Raw genomic sequence first — 18246 nt, forward strand, 5'->3', positions numbered from 1 at the left:
CGGGTAAGCCGGCAAATAATTCCTTTTGTCTCATTCTCAATATTACCAAATGACAGCGAACACTTTCCATCAAACGGACAAGAAGAACTGGATTGTTTTGTATTCTTAATCATTTGGTTTTGATACAATCACAATGCCATGACCTACGAGAGATTAGAGGAATCAAGTCTTGGGACGACTGCAAGTTGTCCAGACTGGACGCAGGGTAACCGCTCATTTTAATGTTCATGTTAGGACAATCCACGGCCGCCATTGCAGTGGTCGACTTTCAGTAACGTCACAACATCACGACCGACTGGTTGCGAGCAACCATCTGCTTGATCATTTACCCAGAGAGACAGATTATTGAGACTCATAACAGGTCCATTAGTGCCGATACAGTTCGTCGACGTTTGAGGGGAAGAGACCATATCGTGGTCCTGTCCTCACCACTCATCACCGCCCAAACTGACTCCCATGGGCAACTCACCATCGAAATGGACGTTATCGACATTGGAAAAGTCTGCTTTTATCTCACGGAAGCTGATATTGTCCACGTTACCACATATTGGACGTTACAGAAATCATTTCTCCCAGTGAAACAACGCTCGTACCCACACTGCCTGAGTAACACTGGACTTCATAAGACATCATGGCATCCAAATACTACAATGACCTGCAATCAGTCCGGATTTAAGTCCAATAGACGGCCTTGGGTATGAGATTCAAAGAAGATTGAATGACCTCCAACCAAGGCGGACAACTGCTGAAATGTATCAGGCATTTCGCAGAGTATGGATCCAAGTGCCTAGGGTCTTTATCAGGCGGTTAATTCATTCCATGTACCGACAATGCAATGCTTTCATCGATGCCCATGGAGGTACATTTCACCCTGTCAGTGCTTTGATAAAATCAACACTCAATAAAACGCAAAATAAAAAGGATGGTATCATAGTGTTATCCTGTAAGGGATTGGGACCTGGTCTGCCTGGCATGGTCACCACGGAGAGTGTCTAAGTGGAGTATCAACGCACAACAGTGACAGTGTTTTACCATGAAATTCAGTATATCAATCAACTATATTCAAACGGCAGATGTGAATGAAATCTGATTCGTATTCTCTGGGACCAGCATCACTCGATACTGTCCTGACTGTGATGTTTCGGGGATCTATTGGTGGTGACCTATTTCATTTCCATCTTTTGATAGATTTTTCTATTTTATTTAGCATTATTTCAACATTCAGCTCTGTTTGTCATAGTCATCATTTCCCAGAACGTTTTTAGTTTTGATTGTGTATAAGCATTTTTCCCGTCCTTTTTCTAGAGAAGTTGGGATGTTTATCAGTGCATCATATTTAGCTTGAGAATGGTAGTCAAGTTTTCATTGTTCTTGTGTTTCCCATTTTTCGATGGGTGTTGTCACACTACTTCTCATAAATATAAATACATATTTTGGTTCCAGTCATTTTGACCTTTTTATGAGCCAAATTATCACACGGACCAGAAAAACTCATGTTTTTCCAACGTGGTCACCGTGGGAAGTTTTACATAATCTACGTGTTGATATTTGCTTAAATACAGAGTGTGTATGATTAAGTTCCTATCTAGTCTAAATTCTAAGGTTGTAATTATTTTTGGATGGTTGTTATGATATTATTCCTCACAACATCAACATTCGCAATTAAACCAAGGTTTATATTTCCCCAAGTTCATGTGTTTTGGTGTTCATTTCCATAACCCTCAGCTGTTGCGTTTGGCCTCACGTATCACGTGAGCGATATCATTGGCATTCCTGTCACAGTCATCTGCGCCCTCCCCTGGTGAGTACACCATTTCACACAAACATTCATTTATGGTAATGTTGCTACAGAAATTACTAGCTTATGATAAGAATATCCAGTCATATCAGTGCATCCTTTGATCTGTGAGAACTTAGGTATAAACGGCAGGGGAATGTACATGAAAATATGTGTTTGTATGATCATGCATTTGAAGGTGTGGGGAGAGGTAAGTGTTGCACTTAAGAATATTTTGCGCATATGACGACGTGCCTCCGTGTGTATGTGCGGTGCTTGTACTAACCCAGACTTCAGCTGGTTTTATAGTGCTAGCTCATGCCATGGAGATACCATGCCACAATTAGGCGTAAATACCCCACTAAGGCACATTACACTGGACACTCCAACCACTACACAGCAGAGGCCATTTCCAGGCCGTTAAAGGAACTTCTTTCATTTGAAGATCTGAAAGCAAACACTTAAACACTTAAACATGAAAGTCTGATTGCATGTTCCATATAGTTATGCCAATGTATCTATTTTTTATATATTTGACCATTGCAAACGAACAAATTCAGATTCCTGTGAGCTTTAGACCGTATAACTAGCTTTTACCATCCACCGAATGTCTATCTTTGGGAAATCAAGGTTGACTTAAGTCGATTCTATGTTCGTTTTGTTATGAGTGTGCATTTTTGGTAAATTGTGTTGTTGATTAAGTGATACTTGTTATTGGGTCACAATGTTCAGAGTTGTGAGTGATAATCATCATGGGTCACATTTTGTCATGGTTGAGTATGTGTTTTGATTAGTTGTATGTACTTCCGGGACACTACAAGAAGGTTCTAAGTTACTGGCTATGGTCGTATGTTCATTGCTTTTCGTACTTTGACAGCAGGCTTTAAGGTAGCGCTTTAGAGTTACTTCCCTTTGAGTATGTGTTTTGAGTAGCTATATGTACTTCCGGGAGACTACGAGAAGGTCGTATTGTGCTCGAATGTTCATGAATCAGTGATTTGTATATAAAGGCTGGTTGTAGTATTGACGACACGGACACACACATGGATTAACTGGAGTACATCATTTGACCATCACCAGTCTTTGTCAACGCTTGATCTACATGACCGCTGCCTGCGTTACATTCAGCATAACTGTTTTTCACTCTCAAAGCAAGACTTTGGTGAGTTGACATTATATTTGTGACCCATTACGTTAGATTTGACTCAGTTGCATTTTACATGAAACCTCTGTTGTGAATCATTGTATCTTGCCTTTGCTCTCTGTTTAATGTAAAATATTAAATACTTTAGACTTGTCAGTGTTATATTTTGCTGGTTCTGAGGTGATTTCTTACATCTTTTGTCAGGGCAAATTATTAACCGTAACAATTTCTGTTTTCATTTCACAATTATCCAGTCAAAATTCACCTTTATTATAAAATTAACAATGCGACATACCAAGTGTTAAACTGTCCATGACTGTTTCTTCTATCAATATAGCCATGTCGTTACAATCACGTTTTGAACATTCGGCTTGACTAATACACAATATCTATACCTAGATGTATCAGTTTACATATGCTTAAAAATTATATTCATTTGAAATACTAATCTATGAAATGTAGTCGTTACTATGCTCGGTTACTGCAGTATTATGTACACATCTGAGGATAACTGGAAACGCTATACCCACTACAAGCCCGTGGCCTATATAAGCTACATATCTATGTTTGATATGAAATGTAAAACCATCAATATGTAGATCTAAGGCATATGTATAAGTTTCTTGGAAACAAAAACTCTCCAGTTTTGATCAAGTTCTGTCGAAACATCATTTACTCTGTAATGTACTTAGTCACCGGCATCGATTAGTACTAGCCAAATAGAAGCCTTTTGTGCATATACATAATGTTAGCAGTTGTTGATATAATAACTGTTGTTGTAATACAAAGCTGGTGAAGGTCCATGTTGCGGGTATTTTTATTGGTTTATTTGTGTGGGACAGAACATATGACACGTCTAATGAGGAACTATACTCTCCCCCAAAGAAACGCCGTGGCATCTTTAGCTACATGAAAGAATATCGTCATGCTGCGACTTACTGCTGTAAATCGAAAAATTGTCATAGGACGTCAGGACACTGGGGAGTCTCACATCTGCATTTGCACGTCACATCAATGTTCACCATCAGTCGTTTATCTGATCAACATCAACAAATCCCCCCTGAAAAAACCGTACATCAGGGTACTTCATCTGAGGAACTGCAGTGTCTGGTTTGAGCGTGAGGCCTGAGGCGTGAAGGGTGAGGCGTGAGGCGTGAGGCGTGAGGCGTGAGGCGTGAGGCGTGAGGCGTGAGGCGTGAGGCGTGAGGCGTGAGGCGTGAGGCGTGAGGCGTGAGGCGTGAACCACCCGTAATCGTGTACGAGAACATGGACGTCGCGCCAGAAGACCCTGTTTTGGTCCTGTGTTGCAACGGTTACATCGACGTTGAGGGGCCAGAGATACAATAGCGTACCATTCTAGACTCTACAAAACTGGCGACGTGCATGAGTAAGAGACATGACGAAGAGTACCTGTTTATCACGTCGAAATGAACCTGTGTCGCTCAGGTTGACCGATATGAGGGTGGAAGTGCCACTGTGAGGGGAGCCATGCTACTGATTATTTCACTGAACCAGACTAAGTTTTTCAAGATGACCTTGGAGCAGGATATATGGAACTACATAAGTACTGGAGTTATCTTTATCTCTCCTGTTACTTTTAACTATTCTTTATTTTTTCAGCCGCGGAAAGTGGCTGAATGGGTTAAACCGGTGCTTTCTAGCCTACTCTACCACTACGGTTGGTTAGATGAGCTTATGTTTCTTCAGAAATTATTACTTTTTGTATAAATCATATTCTGGGAATTCATTTGAAACATACTCTATTATAAGATTTGACTTTGCGTGTAGATGCCTGACTGGGCAAATATCTTTGCCTATTGAACAATATTAAACAAATAGGTTCAAATTTCCGAATAGTGTTTTTGAACGACAGGATGATAACTTACATAACTTTAACCTGACCATCAAAACTTTAACTCTTTCTGTGACGACGTATTCTGAAATGAAAATCAAACGCAATGACGGTACGACATTGCTATTCTGTATGGGAATACAACACGGCATGTGTGTCATGGCCTCAGCGTTATTCAAACTGCAGATGTGAAAGAAATCGGAGTTGAGTTCATGATTAGGAACGCATTAGCTTACAGTCATTGAATCTTGCACCCTTCGGTAGTGTCGTGAATATGGATCCGGGGATCAGTTTGAGGTACGGTGTAACGACAACCTTTGTCTATTCGTTACATTATTTACTGAGCATCTCGGATACTCAATACTTTTAGTTAGTTTCAGTTAGTGTCTCTGTCTATACACGTCGCTGGTAATTTCTCACGGTTGACAAATTCAGTATTAATCAATCTTATTCTGTTTTACTTGCTCACGGCACAGTCGTGGTCGTGACAACGCTGCTTTACTTTACTGCAATTAATGTGCAGTCTGTCAAAATCCAACTATGCACGAAGCTATGAATTTAGATTTACATATTTGTAAAAACAGCATTAACTTATAGTCCGTTTCATAGTTATATGTTATGGATTGAGTGACAGGTTTCGCTTGCTAGTATGTGCTGGGGATTGAATAGACTCTGATGAAACGATTGTGCTTCGAATTGGAGCTTTGAAGATCACAACAACAAGAAGGTCTTATCAGTGTAAAACATTGGGTGGTGTAAAGTACCGAGCGGGTATACAGCTCAGTCAGTTTGCTACGGGGTTTTAAGGTAAGTTCATATTTGCTGTTTGCTAGACATATCATTCCAGGTGTGCATTCTATTGCAGTGACCGTGTAAGACGAGTGGTTGTGTATGTGAAGCAGAGCGGGATAGTGTTCTCGTACGTTGACTTATCTATACGAGTGTAATATATGGGTTAGGCTGATACACAGGTTCGTTGGTGATGTTCGTTGTTTAAATCATTAACACCCCAGCTATATGGCGGCCTTACATGTAGATATCATTATAGCTTTATTGTATTGCATATTACAAGACATATATTCATCTGCGTCATTCAATTCGCTGTTCTATAATAGTTAGAAAGCATGCCTTCCAGTTCTTGAAATTGTTGATAATGAGAATGCATGGAAATGCATGTATACCAGCGAATTATGTAATCAAAGGGTTCATATTCTAGACATCTCAATAGATGAAAGTGTGAGATATAAATAGATATAAATGGGACTTTCTGGTTGGTTTACAAAATCAAAACACAGATCACAGATCTGAGGTATATTCATGGCGTCCACTGGATTCCCCACCCGCCATGGCCAAGGTTGCACAGAATCGTGCATAAACATTCAAAGAGGTCAAAATAACAAAAGCCTATATAATAATAGGGATCACAATTCCAACCTTTTTTGCATGAAACAATGGAATTGCTGAATCTTCACAACAGGTTCTTGAAGCCTTCCTGGCGTTAATACGAACTGTGTCTGTCCACCTTGAAAGTTGGCAACAAATCTTGAACATGTATTTGAATGTGTAAAAAAAGAAAGTAACTTTGTTGAATTGTATGTTATATCATTTGTACCTTTGGTCACATGGCCTTTCCGCAAATCAGTATCTTAAATATGTAATCTTGAATATTCGCTTATAGATTATTTTCAGCTATGAACATTGGCATGAAACGTGTTCACATCTCATCTTTATCCAGACCAGACTATAACTGAAAACTACTCTTGGACGACAGCTAATCTCTTGTTACATCCTTATGACAAGAACCAGGGAGCGGGCACAGTGAGGTTAAACCATTGACCTATACCCCAATGAAAATGCAGTGTGCTGTTTAGAAATAGTACACAGATTATATCAATGAGAAAGTGCAACGTTTAACATATGGTATTTTCAGCAAATTTGAGTAACTGAGATTATATTTAACAAATTGCCCCCAATCTGATAACTGAAATGTTTGTTACTCTGATTCCTAATCAGAACTAAGCCTCCTATCCTTACTCCAAACTGCTTATTTTTCTGATTTAATTCCAGAACATGTTCAGTTTTAGGTTCTTACAGTCTGAGAAATATTAGTAGTATATGCACAATTCGTTGTCATACAGACACGTATGCACGGTCCTTTTTACCAAAAATACCATACGTTTATGGAACCAGTCCACTCGCAATCAGTAGATTCGGTCAAAACAAGATAACAGACCAAATATGGAAATATGTTCTTTGATGAAACCTTTGGATCTAGATTTTGTCAAATACTTCGTAATCGCCTCAGGCTTGGTTTAACACTCATTGATTTGACATACCTTGTACATATGCACATAATCCAAAGTGTGCATGTGGGTACCCATTGGAAGATTATCTGCATTAATCATTTTCTTGCCCTTGGTATTACTTAATAAGAATCAGATAAGTATTTCTACACTAATGGGTTTCACTCAATGGTTCATAAATACACACTGCTTTCAAATATATTCAAATTATTCTAAACGCTTATGTACGCAATTACAATGCACCATTTCATATAACTTGTAGAGTTTTTGCTATGATTATGCATTTTATGTCTTAGTGGAAATAATTGTTTCCGTGATTCGTTTGACATTAATTATTGACTATATAGCGTTATATCTGATGGAGTGGCACTTACATTGGCGTATTTTGCCAATCCATAATCTTGTTATGAGTATATTCCATAATACTGTCATCAGAAGATGAAGAGGAAGAGTTGTAAATACAGAAGCACGACACAGTAGTATTTCTCAATGATTCTGACATCATGTAAACTACAAATTATGCAACGATTACACATGGTGTGTCATTGTAATACTGCGTTCAAGTTGATCAAACTAGTGCTCAAAAGAAAGTATGCATTGTTAGACCAAACTTGAAAAGAATTTCAATAGGCTATTGGATGTGACAGCTAATGTACACAATTTCATTTCATGCAAAGTCGAAAGTACTTTGTCTGATCCTCATAGATGTGTGATATCATAGTCTGAACCTTTGCACAAATCAACATAACCCCTTTTTCCAAAAACATATTATCAAATGCTGGTGAATCGATAGTGAGGGTGAACTTCAATACACGTCAAAACACGTCGACGCATGGACGACATAAGGCAACGAATGACGTTAGGTGTGATCCGTTCCCATTCCCGTCGGAGACATTGTTCCAGTAGCTGAGTGTCGACAGGAGTCGCTGGTAGCCTTCTAATTTGTGGATCCATGTATATGTAGTCCCATAAGTGTTCTATCAGATTCGTGTCGGTAGAACATGCTGGTCACAGCAAAACAACGAGGTTAGCGTTATGCAGAAAGCAGTTGGCCAGTCTTGCTGAATGAAGCCCTGCATTATGTTCTTGTAGACAATGTGGTTGTTGGATCACTTGCAACATAATTGGTGGCAGCTTTTCATCCCTGTATCATCGAGCATAGATAGATAATCACCGGTGCACGCACACACGCACACACACGAACACACACACACACGAACACACACACACACACACACACACACACACACACACACACACACACACACACACACACACACACACACACACACACACACCATCACGCTACTGGTTCCAAACGGTCGGACTTGTTAAATGCAATTCGGCGCTAAATGTTCACCTACTCATGTGGAAACACGAACCCAACTGATAAAGCCTGCTCTCGTCGGTGAGCATAACACCTCACCAATCACGCATCTGGCACGCATCGAACTCGTCTGGCCCATGTCACCTAATGATGTCGGTTTTGAAGAGTCAGATACATTCACAGGTATGGTCGACGTGCTACAATACCATGTTCTCGTAGTCGCCGATACACTGTGTAACGCCTTATACGGTGTCTTAGTGTCGTCACTGCCACTGACATCGCCGCTGCAAAACAATTTTTGAAATTATTTCTGACAATCATCACCGGGCGTGTCACACTTGGTGGACTACTGCAAGACCTGTCTGACGCGTTGCTTGTTTGTCTTAGTCGTTGTTTCAGGCTGATGGCAGCTGCTTGGGTACACTGCACTTCATTGCAGTATATAGTTTCTTTTGGGCACTGGTTTATGTTAAGAGTTTAGTATCATTCTGTCATTTGACAATTATGAACGAGGACACAATTATAACATTTCTGCATGTTAGGTCGTGAAATCACTCAAATCATACATTGTTATTATTCTTGCACAAATAAAGTATTGTTAAAATACATTAAACAGAATACAATTTATGTATGGAAATCTGAGACATTTAAAATTTAACACTGACTCTGCTTAATATCTCAAACCCGCCGTTATCTTGTCACACATGTCAAATCGCCTGAGATCGATTCAGATGGAACACCTCCCATAGAACTGCTCCATCAGTGCATACCACTATTACTGTAGCAGCTCCGCAATACGTGTCAAACCGTATTTGTAGGTATTCTTTTTTAGGATAACTCCGGAATTTGCACCCCACTGGGATGGTTCATGGTTGAGTTACAAACCTACCTGATACTCGCAGCTGACTCACTGGCTTCCTTAGTTATCATCACTTTGTTAAGTTATATTCATACTAGGCTCTGTGCACTACTGGCTTCCATGTTATCCTTTTTACCCGTTGTCTTTATCATCACCTGTTAATTAGTTTATGTATATATATCGCCTGTTCTCTCCCTGTATCATTTACACTTTGAAAACGATACAAGAACCTGTATCGAAACGTCGTGTTCCAGTATTAAAGAAGTTGTCATCCATGTACAGTTATCCTACTTAGTATCACCTACGTTGGACTTACTATCACCTACGTAGGACTTAGTATCTCTATTAGTATTACTATTTGATTACTATCTCCTACGTGGGACTTACTATCTCCTACTTAGGACTTAGGAATACTATCTTCTACTTTGGACTTACTATCTCCCACGTAGGACTTACTATCTCCTACGTAGGTGATAGTAAGTCCTACGTAGGTGATGTTAAGTCCTACGTAATATGACGTAGGAGATATTAAGTCCGACGTAGAGGATAGTGACACGAAAGAAATTGTTCACCGTGGCCCCAATACGCTGACGTACACACTAAATTAAAATGTAAATTAAAATTACGTCAAGTGTCCGAATACTTGTTGCATGGGTCTGTAGATGCATTCTGATGTTATGGTGAAACAGAATTCTTATGCTATAAAGAATAAACACAAAATACACTGAATTTGCATAAAATGTTTGTTAGCGGCTCACAATGGCCGCTCGAGAACTCCCAATATTTCTGAATTCGTCAATGCATAGCATTTATTGTCGAACCTATTCCTCAGCCTAACTGAAGGCCGCTGTTGTATATCTACGACATGTCATTCCATCTACATCTGATTCCTGACCGCTTCAGATGATACTCACAAAGATGTTTTCAGTTGAACTTACGATTTATTTGAACTCCTCAATCCATCATCAAATTATTGATATTTATTTTTGTATTTCCAGCTAAGAATGAGTGACGGATATTCTCCAGATGCCACGGAAGAACAGAAGGCTGTGGCACAGGACCTCTTGGATAAGATTGCGGACAAGAATGTAAAGGATACAGTTATATACTCCCGCTACTCGGAAACAAGCGAGCGGTATGATACGGTAGGTTGCAGCTGCGGCAGTAGCGTGGCAGCACGTTCGTGTCCAAGACACACATCCACAACGTACACCGCAGCGCAGCGCTGCGCACCGCACCGCACCGCACCGCACCGCACCGCACCGCACCGCACCGCACCGCACCGCACCGCACCGCACCGCACCGCACTCATCCAAATATCGGTTTAGACTGAGTTTTGGTCAGCATTTCCTGAACAATTTTAAATCTTAATTTTTAACCTCTTATGGAAGTGTATATTGCTTGCTTTGTCAGGTATGAAATCAAGTGACATTACATAAACGACCTCCTCATATTTCACCAGTGTTGCAAAGGCTCACACAGACACACACACACATGTTCATACGTATGTACCGTTCGATTAGTACGATTAAGAGACACAGTATTTTCGGCGGCAAAGAATGAATGAATGACAATCTTTGTCCTCACCGTTGTACCGACACCTTTCGGCGACGACTACATGTATGTTTCGGAGTTTATACTTTCAGCACTTTTATTGGAAGATTATACAGCTTAAAGTACCGAGGAAAGTTGTTATTCGCCTCAAAAACGCAAAATACATTGCTTAATTCAGTTTTCCTATCCCATGCACTTTTGTTTTTTATGAACAATAAGGTTATTGTTGACAGGCTATGGTCGTCTGCGACTACAATGGCCCCAAAGAAACGGCTGCCGTTGTTGCGGAATATTTCCCAAAGAACAGAGAAAACGTGCGTCTTTTGGATGTCGCGGCTGGCACTGGTCTCTGTGCTGTGGAGGTATATAAGATGCATTGGTCCCTGTAAACTGTCGCGTCCATTTTTAGAACGCACTTTTTCAGTGTAAAGAAATCATGGTAAAAAGTACTGGTAAAATGACACTGCATTTCATTCATTCCTTTCCACGAGGAGCTAGCTCACAAAATTTGATGAAAATTTATGACTTTGTTTATAGATGGGTTTATGATATCCTAAATACTACAGTATCTCTAATTTCTAGAATAATACCAAAAGAATATATGTCCACTAGCTCCGTAAATATGGGTTCCTGAAGATGGACGCCTTGGATGCCAGTCCGGGGATGCTGGAAGAAGCTAAAGCTAAAGGACTGTACGGCCAATACATCATTGACATATTAGGAGAAAATACGCTTGACATTTCAACAGGTGGGTAGATCTTATAAATATATAAACGGTTTTGTGTTATTCATTAAACGTGAGCACATACCAATATGACGACAAAGTGGATCAGGTGTTAACTTGTTACGCCGAACGTCCGGGTTCGATTGCCTATATGGCCACAATGTGTGAAACCCATTTCTGGTGTCCCCACCGTCATATGGGATCATGATAAGGAGTACCAGAGTTTGGCAATTATTCAAAATCGACAACGACAGATGACAAGGTTTGGTTTGGTTTTATAGTTTAAGGGCGACTCTCGCCAATAAGAGGCTTATTTGCACCAAACACATTGAATTGATTTAAGAAACAATCATATGTAATTTCATTACAGTTTCACAAGCAATTGTTTAGATAAAAGAAAAGACAACACTATCAAAATCAATTTAGACAGATGTATACATATATCGAGTAACCACTGTTTTGTGTTACGGATTAAAAACCTGAAGTACTCAATTTAGTTTCTGAAACATGAAATACTCATTCATTACAAAAGCGGTAGATTCAGCTGGCAAAGTGATTTGAAACCACAGAACTAAGTCTGTCTAAGCCATTCAAGAGCCCGTTTAGATTACATCCTATTTTCCAGATGACGTGACAAAAGCTAGAATTGTCCTTTGCACAGACCCATATATGATATTAGTGTCCAACACTGTTTCTAAAGAAAATACATCATCAACCTCAAGTACAGAGACATCTTTCACTAAGCAACCTTTACTAAGGTTAACCTTAACTCCCATTCTTTAACACTTCACTAAGGTTACCTTAGTGACTTACGATCACCATAGTGCTTTGTAAAAGGAGGCCTAGCACTTCTGAGATTATGTCTTATGTTATCATGCCGAGGGCATGCAATACGATAATGGTCGATATTTTCAGGCATCTCAAAATTGCAATGGCCACATTTAGAAGAAACCATCTTATCTATAACACTCCTGTAAGTCAAACTGACAGACAACAAGCAAACCGAAGAGGGTCTTCTCTCTTATACCGATTTGCATTCGCAAAACATCGGTAATATCCGTCTTGTTGGACTCAAGTATTCGAGATAAAGCCTTGCCAAATGAATTCCCACAGTTAGGTATTCCCAGAGGGCAACAGAAAATGTTACAGGGCTGTAAGCGGTTTACATTGAAAATAACTGGAGAGGGCTGAGCCAATCACAAAGAGGCATTTATGCATGAGGTGAGACCATATGCCTTAAAACGTTTGTTTTGAAATAAGAATCGCCTGCTATACAAATTCGGTCCAATGACTACTGATATCATGGGGGTTTTTTTGGTCCAGGGGAGTAAAATCAAACGGTACATTTTCAGAAAGTACTAGCGCCATCTGTCTTTGGTACTGATTCATAAATACATGCTTGTGAATTGCTCAGTGATTCTGCTTTGGCACACATATCGCATGTTTTTTTCTATGAAAATGATATATGATATTGGTGACATGAAAAACCTGGGATGAAGTATAAGTAAAACATGTCAAGAGCTTCAAATAATCTTTATCATGCTGAGATCATCACATGTCTGTATTCCATATTAATCTACCAACACATGTGTGATCTAGAATGCAAGAGACAGTCCGTAAACGCGGTAGTTGTGTTTTATTGTACATATTATTTTACAGATACATACGACGCCGTTGTCATGTGTGGATTCAGTATTGAAATACTGCAAAGATTACCTATGACAGCTTTCGAAGAACTGATAAGGATAGTCAAACCAGGTTCGTTGTTATGGCACAGTTAAACAGGCCCCTCGTACCTCATCATTTCGTCTTTAAACAATGTATGTAATAAGGTCCGTCCCCTCACTCGAAACGGTCTAGATTTCTGACGAATGGTCTAAATGTACAGCTTGCCAGCCCGATGGCCTGGTAACGTTTTTAGATGGTCCATACATCCGAGGAAATACATCGTATCTTTGTTTCCTGTCTTGTTAAATCCATTTTGGGCTGGCAACTTCACAATGTTACCAAATGATGTCTGGCTGGGCTTTTGACTTATTTCAAAGACTACTTTATAACCGCTTAGGTTCCTAAGCCGTTGTCAGAAAAGGCGAGGCTAGTCCAGCCTGCTTTCGTTGATACTGCATCATACAAAACCCCAATAAACCTCGGACCTCGCTCTGCTGTACTTTTATGCGATGAGGGTAGCGTAGTGGTTCACGCCGGATACCTGGGTTCCATTCCCCACATGGGTACAATGCATTGATAAGGTGGAATATTACTCAAAGCTGCTTAAAATCATACTCACTCACTCACAGTTTACATAACTGCTGAATATTTGGTTTACATTGCCCTATTTGTGTGGTTGTTGATTACTTACGATCTCCCGCTTAAGCATTTCCTAGAAATGAAATTTCATAAAAGTAAGCGTTCATGTTTATGTCTTCTATTTGACAAACACCCAGTGTTGCTTTTCAGAGAGCACGTTTATTGGAAGAGTATACAGATTAACTTATCATGGAAAGTTGATATTCTTCTCCAAATGGCAAACTGCATTGCTTCAGTTTTCTTACACTGAAAAAACATATGTACTGAACTGCAAAAGAAACGCAACTCTGGCTGATTGTCAATTGGAAGACATAAACATGAACGCCTACTTATATATATTCATTCATTCTTCTGTAGGCGGCTACTTCATCAACACCGGGTGGAAGAAGATGTACACCCATGACGATGGTAAAGCAGAACAACTGAAAAGACAACTTAAAACACTGGAAGCAAATGGCAAATGGAAGCGTGTGCAAATGAAACATTTCAAGAATTATTTAAAAGGGGCTGATGGCGCCGTTAGTGTCCATGTGATTTGCAAATGATATATTGCATGACATCTCTTGTTCCTAAAGTCTTAAGTACTCATCTTAACACTACAATCCTTTGGTACAATACCTGTTACTTATCTTGTTAGATTTTCATTCACATTTTGAACACACCTCTGTATGGACATTTTAACACTTACAATGACTCAAGTTATTATTGTTTAACATCACATAATAACACGTGTTCGGTATTGTTTGTATTAATGATATGACAAGACGTCAGTTATTATTTGTGGTATGTATAATAGATTACACATTTATATGATATATTTCATCGTTCTATGTCGACATATACTAACCCAGTGTGGACTTTGTCTATTTCATGGAGACATATTAATGTTTTAATTGGAAGTCTTGAGAATGAAGGTTTGCATTTAATCCAGATTAAATGTGTTTTTCAGTGGTCGAAGAAACGCAACCAAGGATATTGTGCTTCGAAATGAATAAAAATGGGTGACTCATTTGCACATCGAGAAACAGTTTTCTTGTTGACTGTTGTTTGTAGCCATACCTTAAAATATTTGTCTTTCCATTTCACTCGCGGCAGTAAAAGTTTAATACTGATTCTGTGTGCAGTTTGAGTGTCACAATAACTATTGCCTTTGAGGATATATTCCAGTTAATTCTTAATTATACTTCTTGCCGTGTGCCATCTGAGTGGAACTGGGTCTTTGTTTCAAAAGGGCACTGGTTATCGTCATCAGTAAAGTCTTTTGGATCGGCATGGGTTGTATGTTCTTTGGAATGGAGGTGATGGTTTCATTTCGGAAAATCGGTCATAGTCTTTATACGGGCAATGCCGACTTTGGATTTTCTGGACCTTGAACACTGTTTGATTTTTTCAGATCATTATTCTAGAATCGCGTACACAGCAAGTACAGACAGTGGGTAGAATAATATTTCGTGAGTTATTACTCCTCGTGAGGAAGGAGCAAGTCTTGCAAAACTTCATTCTGTTACAAGGGAGTAACATTTTCTATGTACCCCGCTTTGAAATCCTCATTTGGTATATCGTGGTCGTAATTCTTCTTCTTTAATAACTTTGAATCACAATGTACGGAAATTACCTATGTTTTGCGAATGCAAGTCGATGTTTTTCTTGTCTGGAAAATCTAGGGATGACAACACAAAAATTATACCCGTGCTTCACACATTCCAAGCTTAACATTGAGGTGTTCGGTAAGATCGAGGGCCTCGGGGCCAAATCAACCAATGTCCTTATGACCACGTGACCAGTGAACAACTGAAAAGTGCCTGCCACTGACCAGTTTCGCCACATCTTACACATTCAAGGTGTTTTCTGGGATTTGAGTTTGCTTTTCTAGATGAAAATTTCAGAGGATATTTAACTTTAAGTGACAAAATGTCCTAAAGCCTGAAAACATTTTTCCAATTCATTTTTCTTCCTGCATTGACGAGCCGTGGGTTAGCCTAATGGATAGAGCATTGGCTCGTCACATCGAAGGCTCGGGTTCAATTCCCCACATGGGTACAATTTGTGTCGCTAAAGTTTGGAGTCCCCCGCTGTGATATTGCTGGGATAGTGCTAAAAGCGGCGTAAAACCATACTCACTCACTCCTATAATGGCCAGGATTGTTGACGTGATTGACACATATCAACGTATGCCAGCTGAGTAGGTGCTCATGCTGTTGATCACTATATTTTTGCAGACTCGATTATTTACAGACCACCTCCATTTAGCTAGAACATTGTTGCGTGTGACGTAAAACAAAACTCGCACCCCTACTTTGGTTGCATGGCCCTCGGTGCTGCTGTCGAAGCATGCCACGGACACCATCACGTAGCAAGTACCTTTGTTACAAACAAAATAATATCCTTTGTCACATAATATGCAAATTAGACATACGTTGTGTCGCCACTGATCCCGACTGTAATGACGCCGCTCAGTACATGCCAAAGGCATGTACAAATTTCTATCTTTTCGGTGTGCCCGGGGGCTGTAGGGTAGCCTCGGCGTTCTCTCGTCACGCCTAGCACCAGGGTTCGATTCCCAACATAGACAAAAATGTATGAAACCCATTTCTTTTGTTCCCTGCCATGATATTACTGGCATATTGCTAAAAGCAGCGTTACATGTCACTCACTCTGGTGTCCCCGAGAATACACTCAATCCTCAGGTGTCAGTCATGTTTAGATGCGTGTACGAAACGTCATGCCACATGTGTTTAATATTGCTTGTATGGAAAAATACCAAAGCATTGTTAAAGACGCATAGATCAGATTATAATAAAATGATGAAACAATGGTCAATTGCAATCAGAGGTTGTTGTTGCGATTTGATACCGTTAAATAGAGTATCAGAAGAGATTAGTTCCCTATGACTCATCTGCACTGCGATGTCAACGTAAACCCCTTTTGTATACAAGACAGGTGGCTGCAATAGATTATGCGTCATATGCGTCATATGCGTCTGTGTCAGGCTGTCTTTAACGTGACAAACATTAACATCAGCTTTAATATGACAGACTAAAGTCTGGGTCATTTGTGATGCTTTAACATGATATTTCCAGTCTGAACAAAGACCGAATCAGACAAAGGAGATCTGCTGGGGTTTGGATAGTCTGAATACTCTCATGTTTACAATAGGTAGATTGCACGGTATTACCTGTATATCGCACGACTCTACACGGATTGCAATATTTTTTTTGAGGACCCGTATACTTTGGGAAAGAACATGTATGATGTTTTTGTGATTTTTATATTTTTTTCCAAAGCTACACACTTTCATTTTCTTGTGTCATTCAATGACAAAACGGCACAACGTATATGTAATTCAAAATTTGTATACAAAAGAATATTGAATCCATGACTATGCAATCTAATTTATTTTTTAGATTGCTGTTATCAGACCCATAACATGTATATGTAGGGTTTTATAGAAATTATGAATATAGGACCGACATGTACAATTAGTGTCACTTACTGTCAACGCGAATATTCCCAATATGTCGCAATGCAGGTACCTCAGTCGTATTATGTTACAATACAAAATATGTGAATACACAGCCCTAGCTATAGTTGAAGCAAATCTTTGGTATCCTCTACTGTGACAGTGCTGGCGTGTTGATAAAATCTGTGTTTAACAGCGTTCCCTCTGCAAACAAGAGGGGGTTATCATTAGGATTATGTTATCAGTTTCCTGCCATGAACGACGAACATAATTTTATGGGACAAAACGTGGTTGTAATAATCAATGGACTGTGCGCTGCTGCACTTCATGCTGATATTGCTGGAATGTCGATAAAAGCAGTGTCGAACCGTTCTCTCTCACTCTCCCATTGATACACAAATGTAAGGTGAGCACGACCCTACACAGCTGTGTAATGACCATCGCCATGATTTAAGAACAATGGTTGTTGAGGTAACAATTGGTATCATTAGTTCACTGAGTGTATCGGGTTTCTCAATATAGGTTAAAGACATATTAAACTCACCCAAACTATCTGCTTTTTTATGAAATATATACCTTTAACAATAACCAACACACAGTGAGTAATATGATCATATCGAGGTCCACCTGTCAATAGGCGGTGCCTTTTTTATTAAAGTCGGGAGGACAAATAAACAAAACTGCCCTGAAACAGCTACAGTATAGTAGGAGTATAATAATGTTGTCACAACTATGTGAGCACGTTAATGTGTAGAAACATGGGTTCGAATTCAAGATAATTATGATCACGTATGTTTCAGTATTCTTATACCAGACTGGTGCTCGTCTTGGCAGTATACCACCTTGAGTCTACCCTTACATCAACCGGAAACACCGGAACTAGGACAAACAACTCGACACTGACTTTTAGAGTTAAATAACAAACCAGTAGATCTGATA

At 39.6% G+C, this 18246-nt stretch overlaps 1 protein-coding gene across 2 annotated transcripts; it reads left to right on the forward strand.

Annotated features, from left to right (window-relative positions):
• Positions 1-1784: 1784 nt before the first annotated feature.
• Positions 1785-14874, forward strand: LOC137258892 (methyltransferase-like protein 27). 2 transcript variants are annotated; one of them, XM_067796589.1, is made up of 6 exons: positions 1785-1801; positions 10261-10407; positions 11050-11178; positions 11429-11564; positions 13200-13298; positions 14205-14874. In XM_067796589.1, exons 2-6 carry the CDS (start codon positions 10267-10269, stop codon positions 14390-14392), a joined length of 693 nt encoding a protein of 230 aa, XP_067652690.1. In that variant the 5' UTR covers positions 1785-1801; positions 10261-10266; the 3' UTR covers positions 14393-14874. The 2 variants fall into 2 exon arrangements, with proteins under 2 accessions (XP_067652690.1, XP_067652689.1); XM_067796588.1 differs by lacking the exon at positions 1785-1801 and adding an exon at positions 5413-5580.
• The last annotated feature ends 3372 nt before the right edge of the window (positions 14875-18246 follow it).

The sequence above is a fragment of the Haliotis asinina genome, chromosome 12 (genome assembly GCF_037392515.1).
Source record: "Haliotis asinina isolate JCU_RB_2024 chromosome 12, JCU_Hal_asi_v2, whole genome shotgun sequence".
In the NCBI taxonomy this organism is placed as follows: domain Eukaryota; kingdom Metazoa; phylum Mollusca; class Gastropoda; order Lepetellida; family Haliotidae; genus Haliotis; species Haliotis asinina.